The sequence below is a fragment of the Natator depressus genome, chromosome 7 (assembly GCF_965152275.1).
Source record: "Natator depressus isolate rNatDep1 chromosome 7, rNatDep2.hap1, whole genome shotgun sequence".
In the NCBI taxonomy this organism is placed as follows: domain Eukaryota; kingdom Metazoa; phylum Chordata; order Testudines; family Cheloniidae; genus Natator; species Natator depressus.
In genome coordinates this window covers 94,627,838-94,649,189 of record NC_134240.1, presented here as the reverse complement: position 1 = coordinate 94,649,189, position 21,352 = coordinate 94,627,838, and the positions used below count along the sequence as shown (strand labels likewise).

The following is a 21,352-nucleotide window of genomic DNA, read 5'->3' as shown; positions in this document are numbered from 1 at the left end:
CCCGCGTCCTCCTGATTGCCCCGGCGTGGCCCAGGCAGCATTGGTACAGGACCCTCATGGGCCTGGCGGTAGCTCCCCCGTGGCCATTGCCGCTCCGCCCGGACCTGCTCTCTCAGGAGCAGGGCCGCCTCCTCCATCCCAACCTAGCGGCACTTCACCTCACGGCGTGGCTGCTCAGTGGTTAGGCGGAGAGGAAAGGATGTGCTCAGAACGGGTTCAGCGCGTCCTCCTTGAAAGTAGACGGTCCTCCACTCACCGCGCTTATTTGGTGAAGTGGTTCCAATTCTCTAGGTGGGTGGTGGATCAGGGTGTTTCCCCAGTGGCTGCCCCAATCCAGCTTATCCTTGATGATCTCCTCCACCTGAGGGCCCAGGGCCTGGCACCCTTGTCAGTCAAGGCACACCTGGTAGCCATATCGGCCTTCCATCCACCGGTGCAAGGGCACATGGTATTTTCCCATGCTATGACTGGCCAGTTCCTTAAGGGTTTGGACCATCTTTTTCTGTATTCTAGACCCCCTCAGCGGGACCTAAACCTGGTGTTGGCTCGTCTCATAGGGCCCCCATTTGAACCACTGGCCATGTGCTCCTGGTTTCTCCTCTCATGGAAGGTGGCCTTCCTGGTTGCAATCACGTCAGCCAGGCAAGTCTCGGAGCTCAGGGCCCTGAGCTCTGAGCCACCGTACATGGTCTTTCATAAGAACAAGGTCCAGCTCTGCCCACACCCCGTGTTCCTCCCAAAGGTGGTCTCCGCCTACCACATGGGTCAGGACATTTTTCTACCTGTCCTCTGCCCCAAGCCTCATGCATCTAGTGAGGAGTGCCGTCTCCACATGCTCAATGTGCAGCAGGCTCTGGCTTTTTACCTCGAGCAGACCAAGCCGTTCAGAAAATCCTCGCAACTGTTCATCACCTCGGCTGAGCGCACAAGGGGCCAGCCGATCTCCACTCAGCGGCTTTCCAATTGGGTCACTTCGTGCATCCGGTCCTGCTATGAGCTGGCAGGTGTCCCCCCGCCACCCATTGCGAGGGCACACTTGACTCAGATGCAGGCCTCTTCGGCTGCTTTCGTGGCCCACGTCCCCATCCAGGGCAATTGTAGGGCCGCCATGTGGTCTCTGGTTCACACATTCACCTCGCACTATGTGATCGTCCCCCAAACCAGGTTCAGCAGGGCTGTCCTCCGTCCTGGGAACTTGTGAACTCCTACCCACCTCCAACAGATATAGCTTAGAATCACCTATTGTGGAATACACATGAGCAATCACTCAAAGAAGAAAAGACAGTTACCTTTTCCATAACTGGTGTTCTTCGAGATGTGTTGCTCATTTCTATTCCACATCCCGCCCTCCTTCCCCTCTGTCAGAGTTGTCTGGCAAGAAGGAACTGAGGATGGGGGGAGTGCGCAGCTCCCCTTATACCGTGCCAGGCAGGCGCCACTCCAGTGGTCGCGGGGGGCACTCCCCCCCCCACGGGTACTGCTAGGGAAAAAACTTTTGTCACCAGTGCACGTGGCGAGCACGCACACCTATTGTGGAATAGACATGAGCAACACATCTCGAAGAACACCAGTTACGGAAAAGGTAACTCTCTTTTCCCAGCTATACTTACAAAATAATGGGGTATGAATTAGCTGTTACTGCTCAAGAAAGAGATCTTGGAATCATTATGGATAATTCTCTGAAAACATCTGCTGAAGGTGCAACAGCGGTCAAAAAAGTTAATATTATGAACCATTAGGAAAAGGCTAGATTAGACAAAATATCATAATACCACTTTATAAATCTGTGGTATGCCCACCCCTTGAATAGTGAATGCAGTTTTGGTGGCCCCCTCTCAAAAAAGATTCATTAAAATTAGAAAAGGTACAGAGAAGGACAACAAAAATGTTTTAGGGGTCTGAAACAGCTTCCATATGAGGAGAGATTAAAAGGATTGGGACTGTTCATCTTGGAAAAGAGACTGCTAAAAGGGGATATGATAGAGGTCTATAAAATCATGAATGATGTGGATAAAATGAATAAGGAAGTGTTATTTACCCCTTCAAATACCACAAGAATCAAGGGTTACCCAATGCAATTAATAGGCAGCAGGTTTAAAATAAACATAAGGAAGTCAACCTGTGCAACTCGTTGCCTGGGGATCTTTTGAAGGCCAAAAGCATAACCGGGTTAAAAAAAGAATTAGATAAGTTCATGGAGGACAGGTCCATCAATGGCTATTAGCCAAGATGGTCAGGGATGCAACCCCCATGATCTGGGTATCCCTAGCCTCTGACTGCCAGGGGCTGGGACTGGAGAACAGGGGCTGGGTCACTTGGTAAGTGCCCTGTTCTGTTCATTTCCTTTGAAGCTTCTGGCACTGGCCACTGTTGGAAGACAGGATATTGGGCTAGTTGGACCATTAGTCTGTCCCAGTATAGCTGTTCTAAAAAGGTCCTGATGAAAAATAGGTGTAAACGTGGTTTCTCCATGCAAGAACTGAACAGGTTCTTTATCTCAATTTTTACTTATATACTAGACCCGACTGGATAAAATGTTAGTGTCAGCTAAAATAGTGGCAGTGTCATTATCTGTTGTTCATCTGCTTCATTTGAACTGATTGCTATTTATCCTTGTATTTGTTCAGGATCAGAAGTCCTTCTTAAATTATCCAATAGTTTCCAAACATCAAAAGTGAATTTTTCTTTTTCTGACAGTGATTGTGTACTGGTCATCAACTTTCTTTCACTTAGGCACTTGCATTTTTTTATTTAATCAGGTAATTTTCAAATTCATAAATTAGCTAGAGACTTATTTTCCCATTTGTCCATCACTCTGAATCTGATGAATATGTAGTTATAAATCTTCAGCTAAGTGCACAGTGATTTAGTTGTGTGACTCCTATTAATGCTAATGAGCTAAACCTTTGTACACCTGTCAAAAACATACCCTTAGTGGTAAGATTTTTTGCTCAAACTCAACTTCTAGTAAATCTTTCCCATTAAAAGTGAATCTATTTACCAATCACTTGTTTGATACATTAGCTGTGAATGATGTGTTTGCTGATCCTGCTTGCTCTGCTCATGGGAGTTCTGTCTAATGCTTTCAGTGAACTTGTCCCATTTAAAATGTTTTCTACTTCATATAACTGGGTCACCAATGATTAGCTTTGGACCCAAGTGCAAAAGCTGCCACTTTGAAAAACTGTGGCACACTTCATGCTTTAACATCCTTATTTCCTAATGAATGTCTCAGCAGATCTCCTTTTGTGATTCTCTTTGGTTTGGAAGTTTTAATTTTATGTATCTGATAGTAATTACTGTTTTTCTTTCTGCTATGAATTACTTTTCTCTAGTCTACTAATTGCACTTGTACTGTTCCCGTTTTGATCATTAAATGTAAAAATGTGCTCTAACGTTAATATTCTTGTACTTTTCTTATTCTGTGGCTTGTTTAGCTGTACCATGCTGCTTTGGGGAAGGGTACTCGCTAACCACAGCATATATAACATATTTTTGAAGTGTCATGCCACATTTTTAATTTCTTATATGGCCCATAACTGTGATATATGAATATCTTATGGAAAAATCCTGTGGTATTTAATAGGAAATGGTCACTTTTCTATAGGTGTGTTTGGACTCTATTGAACTCTGTTGGTTTAATCCTTATAAAATTCTATAAGACTTTCCCATAAGCATTCTTGACAGACCACTTCTTTTTCAAACAGTCACCTTAATGGGCCAGGCCACCCATTCAGTCTTCCCTCTTGGTCTGTAACTCATCTCGGGATGATGCCTCTCTTCTTCTTAGGTACTGTTGCCCCATTGCCTTCATTTTTATGGTGGGTAAGATTGGAGGTCAGACTTCACCTTGAGGAGCAGGCATTTGAATGTATGCATACACCACGAAATTAGATTCCCTTCACGATCCAAGTAATGGTCAGTAGAATATAGCCACGTTAAGCATCTTTCACACAAATAGCATGTAAAAAAATAATTATAAATAAGAAATGCTGCACTCATCATATTCTAACATAATAAAAAGTAAATGTTAAGAATCTGAAGAGCTTCTCCTGTCACCTTACTTAATCCACCTCTGTGAGAGGCAGTAGCTATGTCTATGGGAAAAGCCCTTCCATCAACAAAGCTCTGTCTACACTGGGGGTACATCAGTATAACTTGGTCACTCAGGGATGTGGATTTTTCAGACCCCTGAGTGACATAGTTATACCAATGCAAGTTTACAGTGTAGACCTGGCCTTAATAGCAGATAATTTTTTTTTTTAATTTGCAGAGTGCAAAGCCCAACAAAATCTATATAACTCTTCAGGGATTTCAGTTAACCTGTATGTATTTTAAATAATGGCTAATAAAGCCCCTGATTCGACTACTTTTCCTCTTACTGCTTTGAAGTTCTTCTCAAATACTAGAAAAGGATCATTGCACACAATGAAAGATAGGATTGCAAAAGAGTCCTTTTTTTTTTTTTGAAGAAACATGAACGTTTTTATACTTGGATGTATAAAAATTAAATACCACCTTTTTTTTCCATTTACAAAACTGTTCTAGACAGTATGGAAAATGTATCGTGTTCTTCATCATCTTATTCTAAAGTGCTTGCTAGTGTTTCATTGCCCCCTGGTAGCATGAAGAATTTTGGATATCCTTGTAGCTATGCCCTGACAATGTAAGTACAGTTTCAGTAGTTTGATCCCTCTAAGTCAAACTAACATTCTCTTCCTGAAGCATATAATGCCCTATTAGGGGAGGTCAAGTGGTTGTTAATGCAGTCCTCTGGGGCACATCTTGGCTTCAAAACCTTTTTGCTTCTGATTTTGAATGGCTTCTGAATTATGTGCTTAAATTCAAATGCATCATCTCAAGAACAGCAGGATTAATGCACTTGCAACTTAGTGTCATTATCAGAAATATGAAAAATAATAGCTTGAAGGGGTCTCTTGCTTCAAGAAGGACTAGTAAGATTAAAGTAAGGACCATATTATTTTGTCTATCCAGCACTTTTGTTGAATTAAACTATAGTTTTGATTTTTTTTCACCCAAGAAGAATACAAGTTATTGTATTCTTAGAAATGCTGTATCTTACCTATATGTTGTTTCTATTCAGTATTTAAATTAATGTATGTACTTATCATAGCATTTCCTCTAATTATACCATTTTGGAAATGTAAGGCAGTGTCTCAAAGAAAAACTCAGTGTCTTAATTATTTTAGGTTTAACAAGTTACAGTATTTCCTATTCACCTTTTTAAAAGTAAACTCTCTCTCTCTCTCTCTCTCTGAAAACAGTGCTTCTTTCAATTGTGCTCTTTCACCTCACTTCTTAGGAGAATTCAAAGCTATCATGTTTTATTAGTAATCTGAGATAGTCCTACTGGTATAATAGGTGAATGTGGTGTTTTTCCAGGAGCCCCCTTTAATGTCTCTGTTCGGTCTTTATCAGTTTAGGACTCTTAATACCGTTGCTGTAATTTGGGCCTGATCCAAAGCCCAGTGAATCCCAAGGAAAGATTTCCACTGACTTCAGAAGGGTTTGGATCCAGGCCTATATTATGGTGAAGTCAGTGAGTGTCTTTCCATTTACTTAACTGGGATTGGATTGGGTGTTATCTGAGCAGTTTACAAATTTAAAACAAAAAGCATGCAAATACATGGGTCCCACTTCTTGGTTGGCAAAGCTGAGGTGTGGTGCAGAGCCTGTGGGTGGTGCCACTTTTGCACTTTGCCCAATCCTGCTACCATTTGGCTTAACCTGGAGGAGCCTTACAGATGCTTTATGACAGCTGGTAATCATCCAAAAAGAGCCATTATACCAGCAAGGGAATAGCTGGACCACAGCAGTGATGGAGTTATGTTCCCTTCTCTCTGACATGCTCATTACATGGGGCAGGGTGGAAGTTGGAGTGGTGAGTGTCTTAGAGACAGCTACCCTGCTCAGGAAGGAATCACTGTGTAGCCAATTACTCTGGCTTTAAAGGTCTGGCCCATGTTCCTAATTACTGGGAACATTTTGCATAAAATGTATAGGAAAAAAATCCATAGTGAAATTAACCACTTGCCCATAGAAATGAAGATCATAAATATATCTAGAATGGGGGTGGGCAAACTTTTGGCCCGAGGGCCACATCTGGGTATGGAAATTGTATGGTGGGCCATGAATGCTCACAAAATTGGGGATTGTGGTGCAGGAGGGGGTGAGGGCTCTGGCTGGGGGTGTGGGCTCTTTTTTGCGGTGGGGCTAGAACTGAGGAGTCCAGGGTGCAGAAGAGGGCTCCGGGCTGGGGCAGGTGGTTGGGGTGCGGGCTCCGGCTGGGGGCGCAGGCTCTGGGGGCAAGAGGGTGCTCCAGGCTAGGACCAAGAGGTTTGGAGGGTGGGACAGGAATAAGGGCGGGGGCAGGGGGTTGGGGCACAGGAGGGGATCAGGGGTGCAGGCTCCAGGTGGTGCTTACCTCAAGCAGCTCCTGGAAGCAGCGGCATGTCCCACCTCCAGCTCCTACGCAGAGGCACCGCCCCGTCCACAGGCACTGCCCCTGCGGCTCCCATTTGTCACGGTTGCTGGCCAATGAGAGCTGTGGGGGTGGCGTGGGGAGTGCCCTGACTACCCCTCCACGTAGAAGCTACAAGGGGGACATGCTGCTGCTTCCGGGAGCCGCAACATGCACGGAGCGCGGCAAGCCCCAGACCCCGCTCCCCAGCAGGAGCTTGAGGGCCAGATTAAAACATCTGAAGGGCCAGATGCAGCCCCCGGGCCGTAGTTTGCCCACCCCTGATCTAGCATTACAGCATTTGGATAGTTTTGCTCAGGTTGAGCTATATATCTTGTTCCATTGACCTTCACAGAATTGTGGTAGACTATGGGTGTTCACAGTATACCAGTGCGTAAGAAATTAATTTAAAGGATAGCATGTTTGTTGTTTGTACACGAGGAAGAATGCAACATCACAAATCATTAGGCAAAAAAATGTGCAGAAGTAGAAACCCTGCACACCTCTCTGTAAATACCACTGGAGTGCAGCATCTGACCACTGTAAAATCTTATATATTGATTTTAAGTGAACCACAAATTGAACTTTAGTGTCAGATCAAAAACACCTGGGGACTTTTCAGTGGTATTACGTAAGTCCACTATTTTAAAGAATTTACATGATGTATACAGGTTAATAGATGGAATGATGTCTTTGTTTTAAAAATATTCTAAACAACTTGAACAAAACTTACACCTGCCATAAATGGATTCAATCTTCCACTGATTTTTAATGAGCATTATTTCTACATATTCTAAGGCTGAATGCAGCCATCTAATTTTTTTTTTCTTCTTAATATTATTTTATTTACTATTTGTGTTGCTTTAGGGCCCAAGAGCCCTAGTCAGGGACTAAGACCCCTGTACAAAACAGAGTGCTGTTTAAAACAATAAAACAGTCCCTGCTCCAAAAAGCTTACAATCTAAGTATGCGGCAAGAGACAACAAATGGTTACAGACAGACCAGAGAGTGCAAGTAAACAGTGAGACCGTATTGGTCAGCATGATAAGCAGTGGTCTTTGTTGTTTATGAATATTGAGTTTTAATTTTACATCAGCCCTCTTTGTACAAAAGTACAAAAGAGGCTTGGTGTAACATTCTCTTCTAGCAAAGATATGCATTACTGTTTTTCTTGGTGAATTTCCAGTTCCTATCTGTTGGATGTTCTTGCTTTTGTGTGATGTGAACCAACCTTTTTATTTCATATAATCAAACTGCTTATCAGAACTGCCTAGTAGTATAATTTAACATTCAAATAAGAATGTTTTCCTTTTTTGATAGGAACTTGAACAAATACTAATGATTGAGACAAAAAACTATAGGAAAACTATAAAATTCTACCAGAAGCTGTTGCAGAAAGAGAGAAGAAACAAAGGTAAAATTACAACTGGTATGCTAATACAGGGATTTGCCTTAAGTCATTTTATGAGAGTATCACAACTGCATCAAAATGTGCTTTTGTGCTAAATGTATTTTACATCTTAAGGTTCTGAGGTTAAAAGTATGTTGCCCAAATTGAGGGGACAGCTACAAGAAATGAAATCCAAGGTGCAATTTCTTGAATTGGTGAAGAAGTATCTACAGGCAAGTCAACATTGAATTCACTTGATTTTTATTTGTTTGTTATACAGGTAGCAATAATAGTGTAACTGGATGCCCAAGTCAGTATATGAAATTTAAAAAGTTTAAAATAAAAGTCATAATTTTATAAAGAACTTTGAAGAATTATTGACTGAAATTCAAGTAACTGTTAACTAGTCTTATTAAAAAGAATGACTTTAAATGTGATTATGGCTTTAAGTTGAAATGACTTAATTTCCTCCAATTTTTCATTTTAATCATTTTTCAATGATTTCCTTTTGCATTGCTTTGACTCTTCTTCACACAGATCATGTATGCAGAGCAGTGGGGAATGGAATCATGTGCACTTCCTGCAGTAGTTAACATTACAAGAACTGACATGTTGGACGTCAGCCCTCTGGATGAGTTGTCATTGCTCATTTTCTGTAATATGAAGAAGCAGCAATATAATAATCAAAACAGGTCCAGGATTCTACAAGCTGGGACACCACTTGGGTTAATGGCATATCTATACTGCAGGTATGCTGTATTCTATAAGTCCCTAATTTACAGGGCAGAAAAAACATATCAATTCAGTTTAAAAATACAGAATTCATACAAATCTAGCTTCCATAAATAATGTTTGTCAGCATTATATAACTGCTCCTTTGCTTGTGTTAACGGTATGCAGAAATAGTATTTAATTGCTGTCATCAGCATCCAAATGGCAAAAAAGGAAGCCAGATAATAATGGGACTTGTTGTAGGCCTGAGACCTGATCCAGCCCCTCCCCACCATATTAAACCAGCCTTGGGTGATTAGATGGGGCCAACATGATTCCTCCCCTCACACTCTTCCCTGGCACTCTGCCCAGGTTCTTGAACTAGGCGCTAGATTTGGGTCTGAGACCTAGTATGCACCTAAAAATTAGATCAACCAAGCTATATGACTCAGGGCTGTGAAAAATTTGCATCCTGTATGCCGTAGTTAGGTCGACCTGACCCCCACTGTAGATGCAGCTAGATTGAATAGCTGCTACATCTTCAGAGGTGGATTAATTACATTGACAGAAATACCCCCTCCACTGATGTAAGAAGCATCTATGCTACAGCAGGATAACTGTGCCACTTTCACCGCTGTAATGTTTGAACAGATGGACTGTCATGATGGTGTGCAAACTCATGTCTTGGCCGCTGAAAACTATCAGAGGCATCATAGTCTAGTGGATATGGCACTGGATTGGGACTTGAGAAACCTGGGTTTCGTTCCCAGTTCTATCAATTACTTGTTTAGGACTCCTTTTCCACATCTGTAAAATGAGGATAATAATGCAGATCTCCTTTTGTGAAGTGCTTTTGCAATTTATTGGTGAAAAATGCTACATAAGAGGTAGGAACTATCACCATCTTCCTCTCCAGCACTGGATGAACTTATTAATCAGTATGAATATCAACATACTTGTGTGTTTCATCAGCTTCTCTCACAGAGTTTACTCCTGGGGGAATTCTGCGCCACTGCGGAATGCAGAATTTTTCAGAATTTTCCACTGAATGCATCCGATGAAGTGAGCTGTAGCTCACGAAAGCTTATGCTCAAATAAATTTGTTATTATCTAAGGTGCCACAAGTACTCCTTTTCTTTTTTCAGAATTCCCTGTTTTCCTGTAGAATTTCTGGCTTCCACTAGGGCCGCTGGATTCCGCAGAGCCCAGCTCACAGTCACTGGCTGGGCTGGAGGCTGCATGCTTTTTGATCCTCATTCTCCCAGGGAAGGGCATAGGAGACCCAGCCAGCTCTGACAAAGGATGAGGAAGGGCAGAGCTGCACCATACCATGTCTCCCAGTGGGACAGTAAAGAAGTTGTGGGGAGTAAAGGCTCTGGAGGTGCTGGTGTCTGGGCTGGGGGCTACCGTGTGGCTGGGCTCTGTGGGGTGTGGGAGCTGGTGTCTTGGCTGGAGGCTGCCGCGTGTCGAGCTCTGTGGGGAGCGGGGGCTGGTGTCTGGGCTGGGCTCTGGGGGGATGGTGTCGGGGATCAGGGCTGCCCTGTGGTTGGGCTCTGTGTGGGGGGCAGGGGGTTGGTCCAGGTGTGGCCTCGGGGCTGGGCTCTGTGGGGAGTGGGGGGCTGGTGTCTGGGCTGGCGGCTGCCCAAGGCTGGACTGGGGTGGTGGGGGCTGGTGTCTGAGCTGGGGATGGCCTTGTGGCTGGGCTCTGGGGTGTGGAGGGTTGGTGTTTGGGCCAGGGTCTGTCCCCGTGGCTGGGCTCTGGGGGGAGGAGGGTGTGAGTGTCTGGGCCAGGGGGTGCAGCTCGGCTCTGGAGGGATGGGAGTGCAGGTGTCTGGGCTCTGGGAGACAACCTCTCACAACCCCCTCCAATACCCCCCAAACTGGAACTAGGTTGTTATAGGTCTTTATTTAACGCTACTTCTGGAGGAATCTTTTTTATTGTTGTCCGTATTGACATACTTGTTGACAGGTATTTTGAAATAAATTACCAAAATAATTGAAACTGGAGTGATTATATTGTGTTGTATTGACAAATAAAATATGCAGAATTTTAAAATATTTTGCACAGAATTTTTAATTTTTTTAGTAAAGAATTCTACCAGGAGTAAAAGTTTTAGCTGATCTCAGTAGCATTATCCAGCATATTGTTTCTAGTGTTTGTTTCTAACCATGGCACATGTAATATTTTAACGATAAAGGAACTAAAGTTTTTAGTAAAGAAATATGAAGTTCAGGAATTGAAGTTACTGGTTCTTAACAAATAAAAATATGAAGAATAAGAATATTTCAGTTGTAACTAGATCACTTTCCAGAAGAACAGTTCCATATCAAACTGTTGTTTTGATAGAGGTGAAATGTTCCACAGGAAATTAAAATGTTGACGAGCCCCATGCAGAACTCCAGTGGAAACCAGTCTGGTTTCTTGCCAGCTCCCCTGCCTGCCTCTCTATCATCCTGACTGCACCAGACAAAAAAGATCAGTACTTTGAACAAGAAAATAAGATCTCTCAAGCAGTACTAATTAGAATAGCAGCTGTTTTTAATCATTCTAAAACCACAGAATATAGCATATAAAAAATTAAATAAAAAAATAGGAATGTGGAAACTTTTCTAATTTTGAAAAGTCAAATAGTTTAATGTTTAGAATTCCCATTTCATGGGAAATTCCAAATTTTCTTTTTTTATTCCAAAATGGAACTTTTTTTTTAACTTCAGAATTTTCCATGGAATGGGAATTCAGACTTTGAAACTGCTCTGCTTGTAACTTTTTTGTTGCTATGCTTTAATACAAGAATAACTATATTATTGTTTGTCTGAAGTTTTTTCTTGTATCACACAGAAATGCATTTTTAGAAGGTTATGTACAACAGTTCCTCTACACATTTCGTTATTTCTGCACACAAGAAGAATTGTTGAAGTTTCTTCTTGATAGAATCAGCAGCACTTTATCCAGGTACAGTAACTTTCTGTGACCAAAACTTTCACAGTACTAGAGACTTTTCTTCCCAATGTGAAAGAAGTATTTCTAAAAAGAAACACCTAATTGAGTTGAATTTTGTTTCTTTTTTTAAAAAAAAGATTTTCTTGTGAGTAAAGGAATGTGTGCATTACAAGCGCTGCAGAGGCACAGCAACTATGCTTCTGTAGTGTACACAGTTTCTACATCGACAGAAGGGGTTTTCCCATCACTATAGTAAATCCACCCCTTCCAGAGATGGTAGCCAAGTCGATGGAAAAAATCTTCCATCAACCAAGTTGCGTCTGCAGTGGGGGTTAGTTCAGCCTAACTACATTGCACAGGGCACAACGTTTTTCACAGCTTTGAGTGAGGTAGGTAAGACGACTTAAGTGTTAGGTGTAGACAAAGCATAAGAGTGGAACACAGTGAAAATAGAGTAAGTTCTGTATTGGACAATATGCTCTCTTCCTACTTCACTCTGAACTGTGACTTCAGTGGGAGTTTTACCCCAGTAAGTAGCTGGGTATTGGGACATTTTTATAAAAGACACTTTTGTTCCTCTAGAGGTGTAGATGTCAGAGAAAGGGAGACTTTGGTTTTTTGTTTGTTTTAAGTAATACACCTGGCAGCAAATACTTGCACTTCTCTCTCAACCTCTTGTTAAGATTAGACTAAAATGACAATTTCAGTGCACTCACTACCTTTCTCATATTACTAGTGCAAATGAGGATCCCACCTCTCTGCTTAGCAAAATATACAACCGGAGTTTCTACATTCTGCAGGCTTGGATTGAAGACTGTTATAGTGTAGACTTTGCAATAAGATCTGATCTTTTGTGCATGCTACAAGACTTTATTTCTTCCAAGGTAACTTATTGTTATAACGTGTTGTTATTTTGATGAAATCTTTAAGTAAAATGTCAATTAGATCAAATGTGGTTATGGTATATAAGCAAATGCCATTATTAGGACCCTGGTCTTGCTGAGTAAAATTAGTGTGAAAAAATTATGCCTACTGACACTTTTTTGTTGTATGGCTGTAATAAAATATATGAATTTTCTTATAAATATAAATGCTCTTTACTTCATTATTAATCTTTTGATGAAAAATCCATAAATTGCCTACTAAAACCTACTTTCCATTTAGATTGCTCCATTAAACGGCTTTGGTGAATGTTTGCTGGCAGTGCTTGAAAATGCTACTGGCGGGAAACGTGGCAGTGTTTTCCAGTGCTATAACTGGGATGAGTGGAAGGAGGAGGAAGAGGATGATACAAAATCTTTACACTCATTGTGCAAAAAGCTCTCTGAAGATGTCTCCCAAAAGGCATGTAGTTTCTTTAGCTTACTTTATATAGAGAGCTGTCTTGTATATTTCTCTTGCAAAAATAAAGGAATATTGAATTTAACACTTTAGGTCCCAATTCAGCAGAGTTCTTATATATGTGCTTAAGCCCCATTGACTTAAAGCTTAGCATGTGCTTAAGTGATTTTCTGATTCAGTAATGATTTGCTATAGTCATACTAATTTTAGAGGCTGTAAAATGTTTACTTCTGTTCCATTTTGTGTCTCATAATTGCTGAAAAAATATTTTTCCCTAAGAAATTTGCTACTATTTTAAATAACCTATTGTGACACTCAGTACTTCGTGGGAACACCCTGCACCCCCATGTTCATCCTTATAATATGATTGTGTGCTGTCCAATGCAAAGTTTGTCATGTTGGGTGTGTTCAGAAGGCTCATGATGCACTGAGCATTGTTGTTAAAGTAATGTTATAGGTTGTAATCTCATGTATATAGTTATGAGGCTGCATATGTGTTCTCATGGCTTAAAACAAGCCCAGGCAAAACTCTCCAGGACCAGAGGGGCACTTCACGCCTCATCAGGGCATGTATGGGACAAACCCAGCCCAGCCTCACAGGAAAAAAGGACACTGGCCTAGGCAGCAATAAAGTATCTGTGGAACTCTCAAGTTAGTCACCCCCCTCCCCCTTCCCTTGGTCAGTTTGGGCTTACTATGAGGTAATGCTCACCTGACTCTGAAGGGGCAGCAGGGCAGAGCCAAGAGGGAAGAAAGAACATGATAAAAGGGAGAGATGTTTGCCATGCTTGCTCTCTCTTCCACCTCCATCTACAGACACCACCACCAGGTGACTGAAGCACCAATCAAAGGGGAGAGCCTGGCTGAAGGGCAGGCAGCCAACCTGTGGTGAGAAGTATCTAAGTTTGTAAGGGCACTGAAAGTGTTAAGATCAGTTTAGAATGTGTTTTGCTTTTATTTCATTTCACCAAATCTGACTTCTTTTACTTTGACTTATAATCACTTAAAATCTGTCTTTTGTAGTTAATAAATTTGTTTGTTTATTCTACTTGAAGCATGTCAGAGACTCCCCTTGGGATAACAAGCCTGGTACATATCAATTTTTTTGTTAAATTGATGAACTCGTATAAGCTTGCAGCATCCAGTGGGCATAACTGGATACTGCAAAACGGAGGTTCCTAGGGTTGTGTCTGGGACTGGAGATATCGGCTAGTGTCATTCGGTTGCACAATTCAAGCAGCGGCTGACCAAAAGTGCTCACTCATGTAACTGGGAGCAGCTTACATGCTAGATGCTGTGCGTGAACAGCCCCCGGGAGTGGGGGTTCTCACAGCAGAGCCGGGTAAGGTTGGCTCCCAGAGTTGAGGATTGGCGTGACCTAGCAGATCACCGGTCCAGGTAACACCAAGGGAACATCACGCCTATGTTAAAAAAAAGTTTAAAATGAACAGGAGAAAAAGTGCTTTTTGTCTATGGAATTTCAAAACTTTACTGCACCTTCCTCTTACTCTACTAACTCTCATAAATCAGAATTAGAAGACATCAGCTGGTACAAAGTAACTTCAGAGTCCTGAGAATCCAATAGACTGAAAAAAAGCATCCTCACAAGAAAGAGTCCAAAGTGCTTCACAGATCAAATGTGCTAGATGAATGGCAGGATCCCTCTCCCAAGGAGCTTACAGAATGTTATTACCTCTATGCAAAAATCCTATAGAATTTAATGGGGGTTAAATCAACAGAGCTCTATGGAAATGACTCTAGATAGTCTATAGCAAAGATGGGACATGAAGAACAGAGGAAGGGAGACTTGAATAAAGTAGCAGGAAAAGAAGTGGATTTTTTTGATGTACTCGGAGGAGGAAAAGAAATGGAAATGTACAAGGCTACAGAGCAGGCAGTTATAGTAATCAAGTCATTACGTAACTAGAGGCTGAACTAATATCAGAGTAATGAAGTTTCATGAAGAAGTGACAATAACTCAAGATACCGAAGGGAGGAAAAGGAAAAGTATGCATGAAACACAAAGGGGCGGGGGAGGAAAGCAGGAGTCTAGAATGAGGGCAAGGATGGGAACTAGGGAACAAGAAAGATAGTGTTGACAGTGACATGGAGAAGGTTTAACGATGCAGTGCATTTTGAACATAGAGGACATACAGTAGGTCTAAATGTCCAAAACTGTAAGTGAGTACAGCTCCCTGAAGGTCATTGGAGATGCACCCTGTGACACAAGGCCTGATTTGGACCATTCTGAGGTGGACATGTCAGAGGCAGAAATTCACAACTAGTTAGTGAGAAGTCTGCGTGCAGGCATAATTTGTAAGTTATCCATGTAGAGAAGAGAACTCAACCTATGAGAATGTATAGAGGGAGAAAAGGAGGAGGTGAAAGACTAAGTCCTAGTGGTGCCACCAACTGTGTGGGAGAGGAAGAAATGAGTTCCCAAGAGCAAGGCAGAAGCTGAATCCATCATAGAACAAAATAAACCTCCATCTGTATTTTATAAAATAATAAAAACTATGTCTCTATATATTTTTATGGCAACCTAGAAATAAATAAAATAGCTCCATTTATTGGTTTAGTTTTCTTGTTTTTATATGTACGTCATCAAAGCTGTGTACATGCACACTAACAAATTAGGTCTGTTTACATTACTGGTTGTTAAATGTTAGAGCAAGCCTAACATAAATTGGGTTTTCTCTCCACTCAATAGTTTGTCAGCCTGGACAGCATGGGGCAAGGGACAGAGATTATTATAAAAAAATTGAAGTCTAGGGAATGTGTTCTTCTTCACCAGTTCTTACAGTGCTATGGTAGCCTAAATCTGAGGCCTTAAATTCATTCAGTTTCTCCTTCAGTGAATTAAGTTCAAGAGAAGAATTCTATCGTCTGAAGAGACAAGAATGATTATATAATACAAATTACAGCTAATTTTAAAATTACATCCTATTAACTTATCACTGGCAACTGTAGCTCTGTATAAGTTGGTCAATCATATGATGCATTTCTTGGAATGTCTAATTTTTATATCCTCAGGCACTGAAGTGGTAGGGTAGCAAAGATATTTTAGTGAACAAATAGCATGAACATTTCATAGCAGTAATTCAGTGTGAAACTTTTATGGACAAAATGATGTGCTTTATTATGTCTAGCAATAGCTGTATTGGATACACTAGGAATTTTGTATTAAACAACAGTAAGTCTTAGAATGATGCAGCAGCATTCCTCTTTAGAATTTATTTTCTGGGTAAGGCTTGCAATGAATTGCCCAATCCAGGGAAACTAGTAAGAAAGATAAATATAAACTATTGAACTGTTGAGAGCACTAAGACATTTTAATGAAATTGACCTTAAGAATGAGCTAGTTTAAATAATACTCTGATATTTTTTTAAAAATACAGCTTCATTGAATTCTAGCAGCTTTGTACATAAGCCTGATTGGCTGGACATGTTATATTAGCCAACCGAAGCAATATGAAGAAACCAATTTAGTATATCTTTTATGGGACTAATCTTGATGACCAATTACAAAACCTTTTGGGCTCAAAAAAGGGCTCTTATATAACTCAGGCCTGGCCTACGCTACAAAGCTTGGTCAATGTGAGCTATCTTGTGTTGACCTAGTTGTGCATGTGCCTACACTTAAATTTGTCTCTCACCGATGTAAGCACCCCCTTACAGCAATGCGGTAACGCTATCTCCCAGAGCGACAATGAGCCATGGTACAAATTTTTGAAATGCCTTTTCCTGATTGCCCAGCTTGGCAAGCACACCTAGCAGCTCTCCATTTTTGTGTGCAGCTGCCAAGACGACCATGCCAGATATGCTCCAGCCTGGAGTAGACAGGAGATACTGGATCTCCTGGGACTGCGGGGACAAGAGGCTCTGGAGGCACAGCTTTAGACCAGCCATGGAAATGTGGACATCTGTGAGCAGATTGCACAGGGGATGCAGGAAAAGGGGTATGACACAGATCAGCAACAGTGCTGCATGAAAGTGAAGGAACTTCAGCAGGCATATCAGAAGGCCAGGGAGGCCACCAATCTGGTACTAAACTGCAAACCTACTGCTTTTACAAAGAACTAGATACCACGCTTGGCGGAGTCCCCACCACCACCCCGCATGCCACTGTAGATACCTCCAATCCTTGCTGTGAATAGTGAGGACGAGGAGGATGAAGGACTTGTGATTGGGCGGTCCAGCTTTACTGCAAGCCAGGACCTGTTTGAGACTCCATCACAGTCCAGTCAGCCCCGGCAGTCTAGCCCGAGTGAACTCAATGCAGAGGAAGGAACCTTGGGTAAGTGAGTAAATGTATTTCCTATTACAGTGATGTACTGATTGTGCCACCACTTTAGCAGGACACAGCTATCAATTTTTCATGAATTTACTCATATTAGAAGAGGTAGCGACACAACAGCAAGAGGTAGAGTTATCTGCTTTTCGTTCCCCTGTACAGTTAGGTGGAGGGAGCTATCCAGAGCAGTTTAAAGGAATGTCCCTGGAATCTTCCTGAGAGATCTCAATAAAACATTTTCATAGACACACTCTGTAATACTCTCCCGAAGGTTTCCAGGGATGGTAGCATAGGCAGCGTGCAACTCATTTGTTTGGGGAGGCTTGGCACGAATGCCGGAAGCTCCCTAGAAATGGGAGGTGCCACCAGTGCCTGGACTGTGGGCCTGCTCTGCCCTGAGGCCCCACTTAGCCTCTTCCCCCAAGGCCTCGCCAGCTCCTCTCTGCCCTTCCCCGAGTTGCCCCCCTCCATCGCTTACTCCTTTCTTCCCCCTTCTGCCTTAAGGGCAAACAACGGGGGAAGGATACAGGGAGGAGCTAGCAGTGGGTGGGAGACCTCAGGGGAAGAGGGTGACCAAGGGCGGGAAGAGGCTGAGCAGGGGCGGGGCCCAGGGAGAAGAGGCTGAGTGAGGGCGTGGCCTCAGGGCAGAGCACAACTGGGACCACAGTTTGGGCGCTGGTGGCCCCCTCACTTCTCAGGAACTTCCGCCAGTGGCACTCCAAAGGCAGCAGGCCAGCGGGCCTCCAAAGGGAGGTGCACAGCATCTGGCATTTCTTGCCCTATCTGGGGAGGTTTAGCCTCCCCAAGTCTCTTATTCCCACCGCAATAACTTCCCGTCAGCAATAACTTCATCAGGCACCGCTGCAGTAAGCAGGCTAGTGGCATATGGGCCCAGGCAGTTTCCAGATGCAAGACACAGCAGCTGTGCTCTCTGTTTTTGTCACCTACAGGAGTGATATCTCAGCTAAAATCACCACTATCTGTGGAAAATGGTGCCAGCATTCCATGCCAGTGCCCTTTACTAATGCAACTCATTGTTTCATGCAACCAAGCAATTCCTCCTAATTTCCCTCACTCCTGGAGGGCCATTACTCACCATGGCTGGAGTTGAGTGGCATTGTGCACAAGCACTCCCAAGCAGAAGTGTCAATGAGCAAGTCTTGTTTAAAACTTATGGGGAGCAAGGGAAAGAAGTTCTGTATCTTCACTTTGGCTTTCTGTTGCTACTATACTGACAGTGTGTGTTTTATCTGTAGCTGCTGCTATTGCAGCTTTGAGGGGTACCCTTTCCGCACCCGCAGAATGCCTGAGCCAGGTAACTAGGTGAAAGAAGGGGACTCTGCATGACATGTTCAGCAAGATCCTGCAAGCCAGGGCTGCATCAGACCATGAGCAGAGGGCCTGGAGGGTGAATATTACAGACTGTATGAAGAAGGAAAGAGCGGACAGGAGAAAGTCCTAGCAGGAAAAGGAGTGGGAGATGCACCAGAACGTAATGGGGCTTCTCCAGCAGCAAACGGGTGCTGCAGGTTCAACAATCACAGGCTCACCTCCCTTTGTAGTCCATGGCTAACTCCATTAGAGCACCTCCCTACAGCCCCTCTCAACGTTCCATGAGGCATCAGGGGCTGGATCCCTACCCTTAGTGCTTCACATCAGGGGACATTAAGGACAACCAAAGCTTCACATACATTGACCTGTGACAGCCGAGTTTGCTCTATGTATAGCTAAAATGAATATGAATGTTCTTTCTGCTGCTTAAGCTCTGTTACATTAAAAACTTAATAAATTTATGGATCTGCTTTTAACTTACACAGATTGATTTGATTTGATTGATTGATTTGCAGTGTTTTCATTACTTAATAAAATTCTGGTGTTTTGGAAAATAATGCATCTTTTTTAGTTCCCAGCATGTGCTGCAGAATGCCTAGCAGTACTGAAAGCACCCATTTACTTGTTGTTGCACAATGTGATACAACTCATAAGATCAGTGACTATCAGTGTAATAACCATAAATGTACAGCAAGTATCACAAAATTAACAAGTGCTTTATTCATAGATGTATACCAAGCACCACACAATTCCTAATAGGCCCCAAAACAGAGCCCAAGCAGAGCACAGTATACCACAGCACATTACTGTGGCTCACTGTTAAAGTGTTCCTTCAAAGCCTCCTTGAGCCATATAACTCCACACTGATCTCTTTAATAACCCTTGTGTCTGGCTGTTCGAACTCGGCAGACAGCCCTTCTACCCTGGCTGCAACTTTCCCCCTTTGCCTCACAGATATTATGGAGGGCACAGCAGGCAGCTTGGATTTATTTTTTTTCACTGAGATCCAATCTTGTGAATAAGCCAGGCCAGCGTCCCTTTAGTTTACCAAAAGCACATCCAACTGTCATTCTGCAGCTAGTAGTTGAATCTTTCCTTGGTGCCATCAAGATGGCCAGCATACAGCTTCATGAGCAAGGGGTAGGTTGGGTCCCCCAGAATTGCTATTGGCATTTCAATATCACTAATAGTAATCCACCAGTCAGGAAATAAAGTCCCTGCTTGTGGCTTTCTGAACAGTCAATAAACTTAAAGACGCAAGCGTCATGCACCTTCCTTGACCAGCCAACACTGATGTTGAAGTGTCCGTGGTGATCCACCAATGCTTGCATAACCAAAGAAAGGTAGCCCTTTCTGTTGATTTATTCTCTGGCATGGTGGTCTGGTGTCAAAATAGGGAACCCCGTTGCTTCAAATCCATCCACTATGTCCTGCACACTTGCATGACAATAGTTCTCAAAGTGGATTGTCCAACTCCAAAATGATTTCCCACTGACTGGTAGCAATCCAGCATTGCAAGTTGCAAGACAGTGCAATTGCCACTTGCTTCTCCACTGTCAGTGCAGCTCTCAGTCTGGTGTCCCTGCGCTTGAGGGTTGGGGCGAGTTCAGCACATCGATCCAGGATTGTGGCTTTTGCACATCTGAAAGTTCTGCAGCAAAAGTTATGGCTGTAATAAGCTACTTTTTTCTTGTATAGAGCTTTAACTGGAAACTCTCCAAAGGAAATGGCCCTATTGCACATCATCAGAAAGAAAGACCATACACAGTTGGGTCAGCTTTACCGAAGCCATGCTATTACAGTTCTACAGAAGAATTCTCTGGCTCTTATGCTAAAGCAAATGAAGGAGGATCTCTCTTAACTGAATATAGTGCACAAGAGCTTTGCTGTCAACTGACGCTGTTACAACAGGTAAAAAGACTGGATTCTATTGAGAGTGAGAACAAATCAGTGTAAATGTTTGTGTAGTCACCCTTCTTCCTTCCTCCCTCACCTACCCCCCATGTGTAAGTTCACAACACCTATGGAAAAATAGGCTAGTTTCCTCCCCAAGTCCCTGCAATGTCTGGAGTCACTAGTATCAGGAGTTCTGGTAATGGTTTCTCCTGAGAACCTTAGGGAAGAGAATATAGACGAAGAAAAAGTATTTCTTGTGATACCTAAAATAATTGCCAGGCCTAATAATCACTATGATTTAAATTTTTGTCTGTGTAGGAAATGTTCCATAAATGCCATCCAGTACACTTCCTAAATTCAAGAGCACTTGGTGTCAAAGATAAATGTACCACTATACAAAAGTAAGTGGGTTACTTTTCCTATCCCCACTTCCCTGCTGATGCATTGTTGATTTTTGTATTACACTTTGTGTATATATGGAAAGTGGAAAATGGAGAATCTACAGTGTCTTTCCGTTATTCCTCACTGTGAATTTTTCTTTTTACATTGAGTTTTTTCCTTCAGATGACTTGTAAAATGAAGTTCAGCAGACCAAAAAATTTTCTTTTAGGCCATATTGTCAAGGTGACTTGAAATTCAGAGTAGAGCAGGTCAAAAAATATTTGCTAAATACATTTTTGAAAAATATTGTGATATTTTTCAAGTATATTATGTGGTAATTATATCCATATAGATAGACAGACAGAATTTCATTATTTTTCCATCTTGTAGTACTGATTGAATAATTCATATATATATATTTGTAAACATATAGAAATTTTATTGCAGTTTTTAAAGAAAAGTGATTCTTACTTTTATTACTTGCCCAGCTCTAATCCAGAATAAATATTAACCTTATCACCAGTTCACACACAATCTTCATTATCCTTGTTTTTGTTTTAATTCATCTTAATTGTTATGTGGATT

At 42.3% G+C, this 21,352-nt stretch overlaps 1 protein-coding gene across 1 annotated transcript in view; it reads left to right on the top strand.

Annotated features, from left to right (window-relative positions):
- The window catches only part of KNDC1 (kinase non-catalytic C-lobe domain containing 1), a 120,052-nt gene that overhangs the window by 90,898 nt on the left and 7,802 nt on the right, over positions 1-21,352 (top strand). The window contains exons 18-25 of the mRNA XM_074959106.1: positions 7,802-7,895; positions 8,007-8,104; positions 8,409-8,620; positions 11,422-11,535; positions 12,260-12,407; positions 12,688-12,867; positions 20,189-20,401; positions 20,705-20,787. Of these exons, the coding sequence (XP_074815207.1) occupies positions 7,802-7,895; positions 8,007-8,104; positions 8,409-8,620; positions 11,422-11,535; positions 12,260-12,407; positions 12,688-12,867; positions 20,189-20,401; positions 20,705-20,787 (1,142 nt within the window). The remainder of the gene's footprint in view (positions 1-7,801; positions 7,896-8,006; positions 8,105-8,408; positions 8,621-11,421; positions 11,536-12,259; positions 12,408-12,687; positions 12,868-20,188; positions 20,402-20,704; positions 20,788-21,352) is intronic.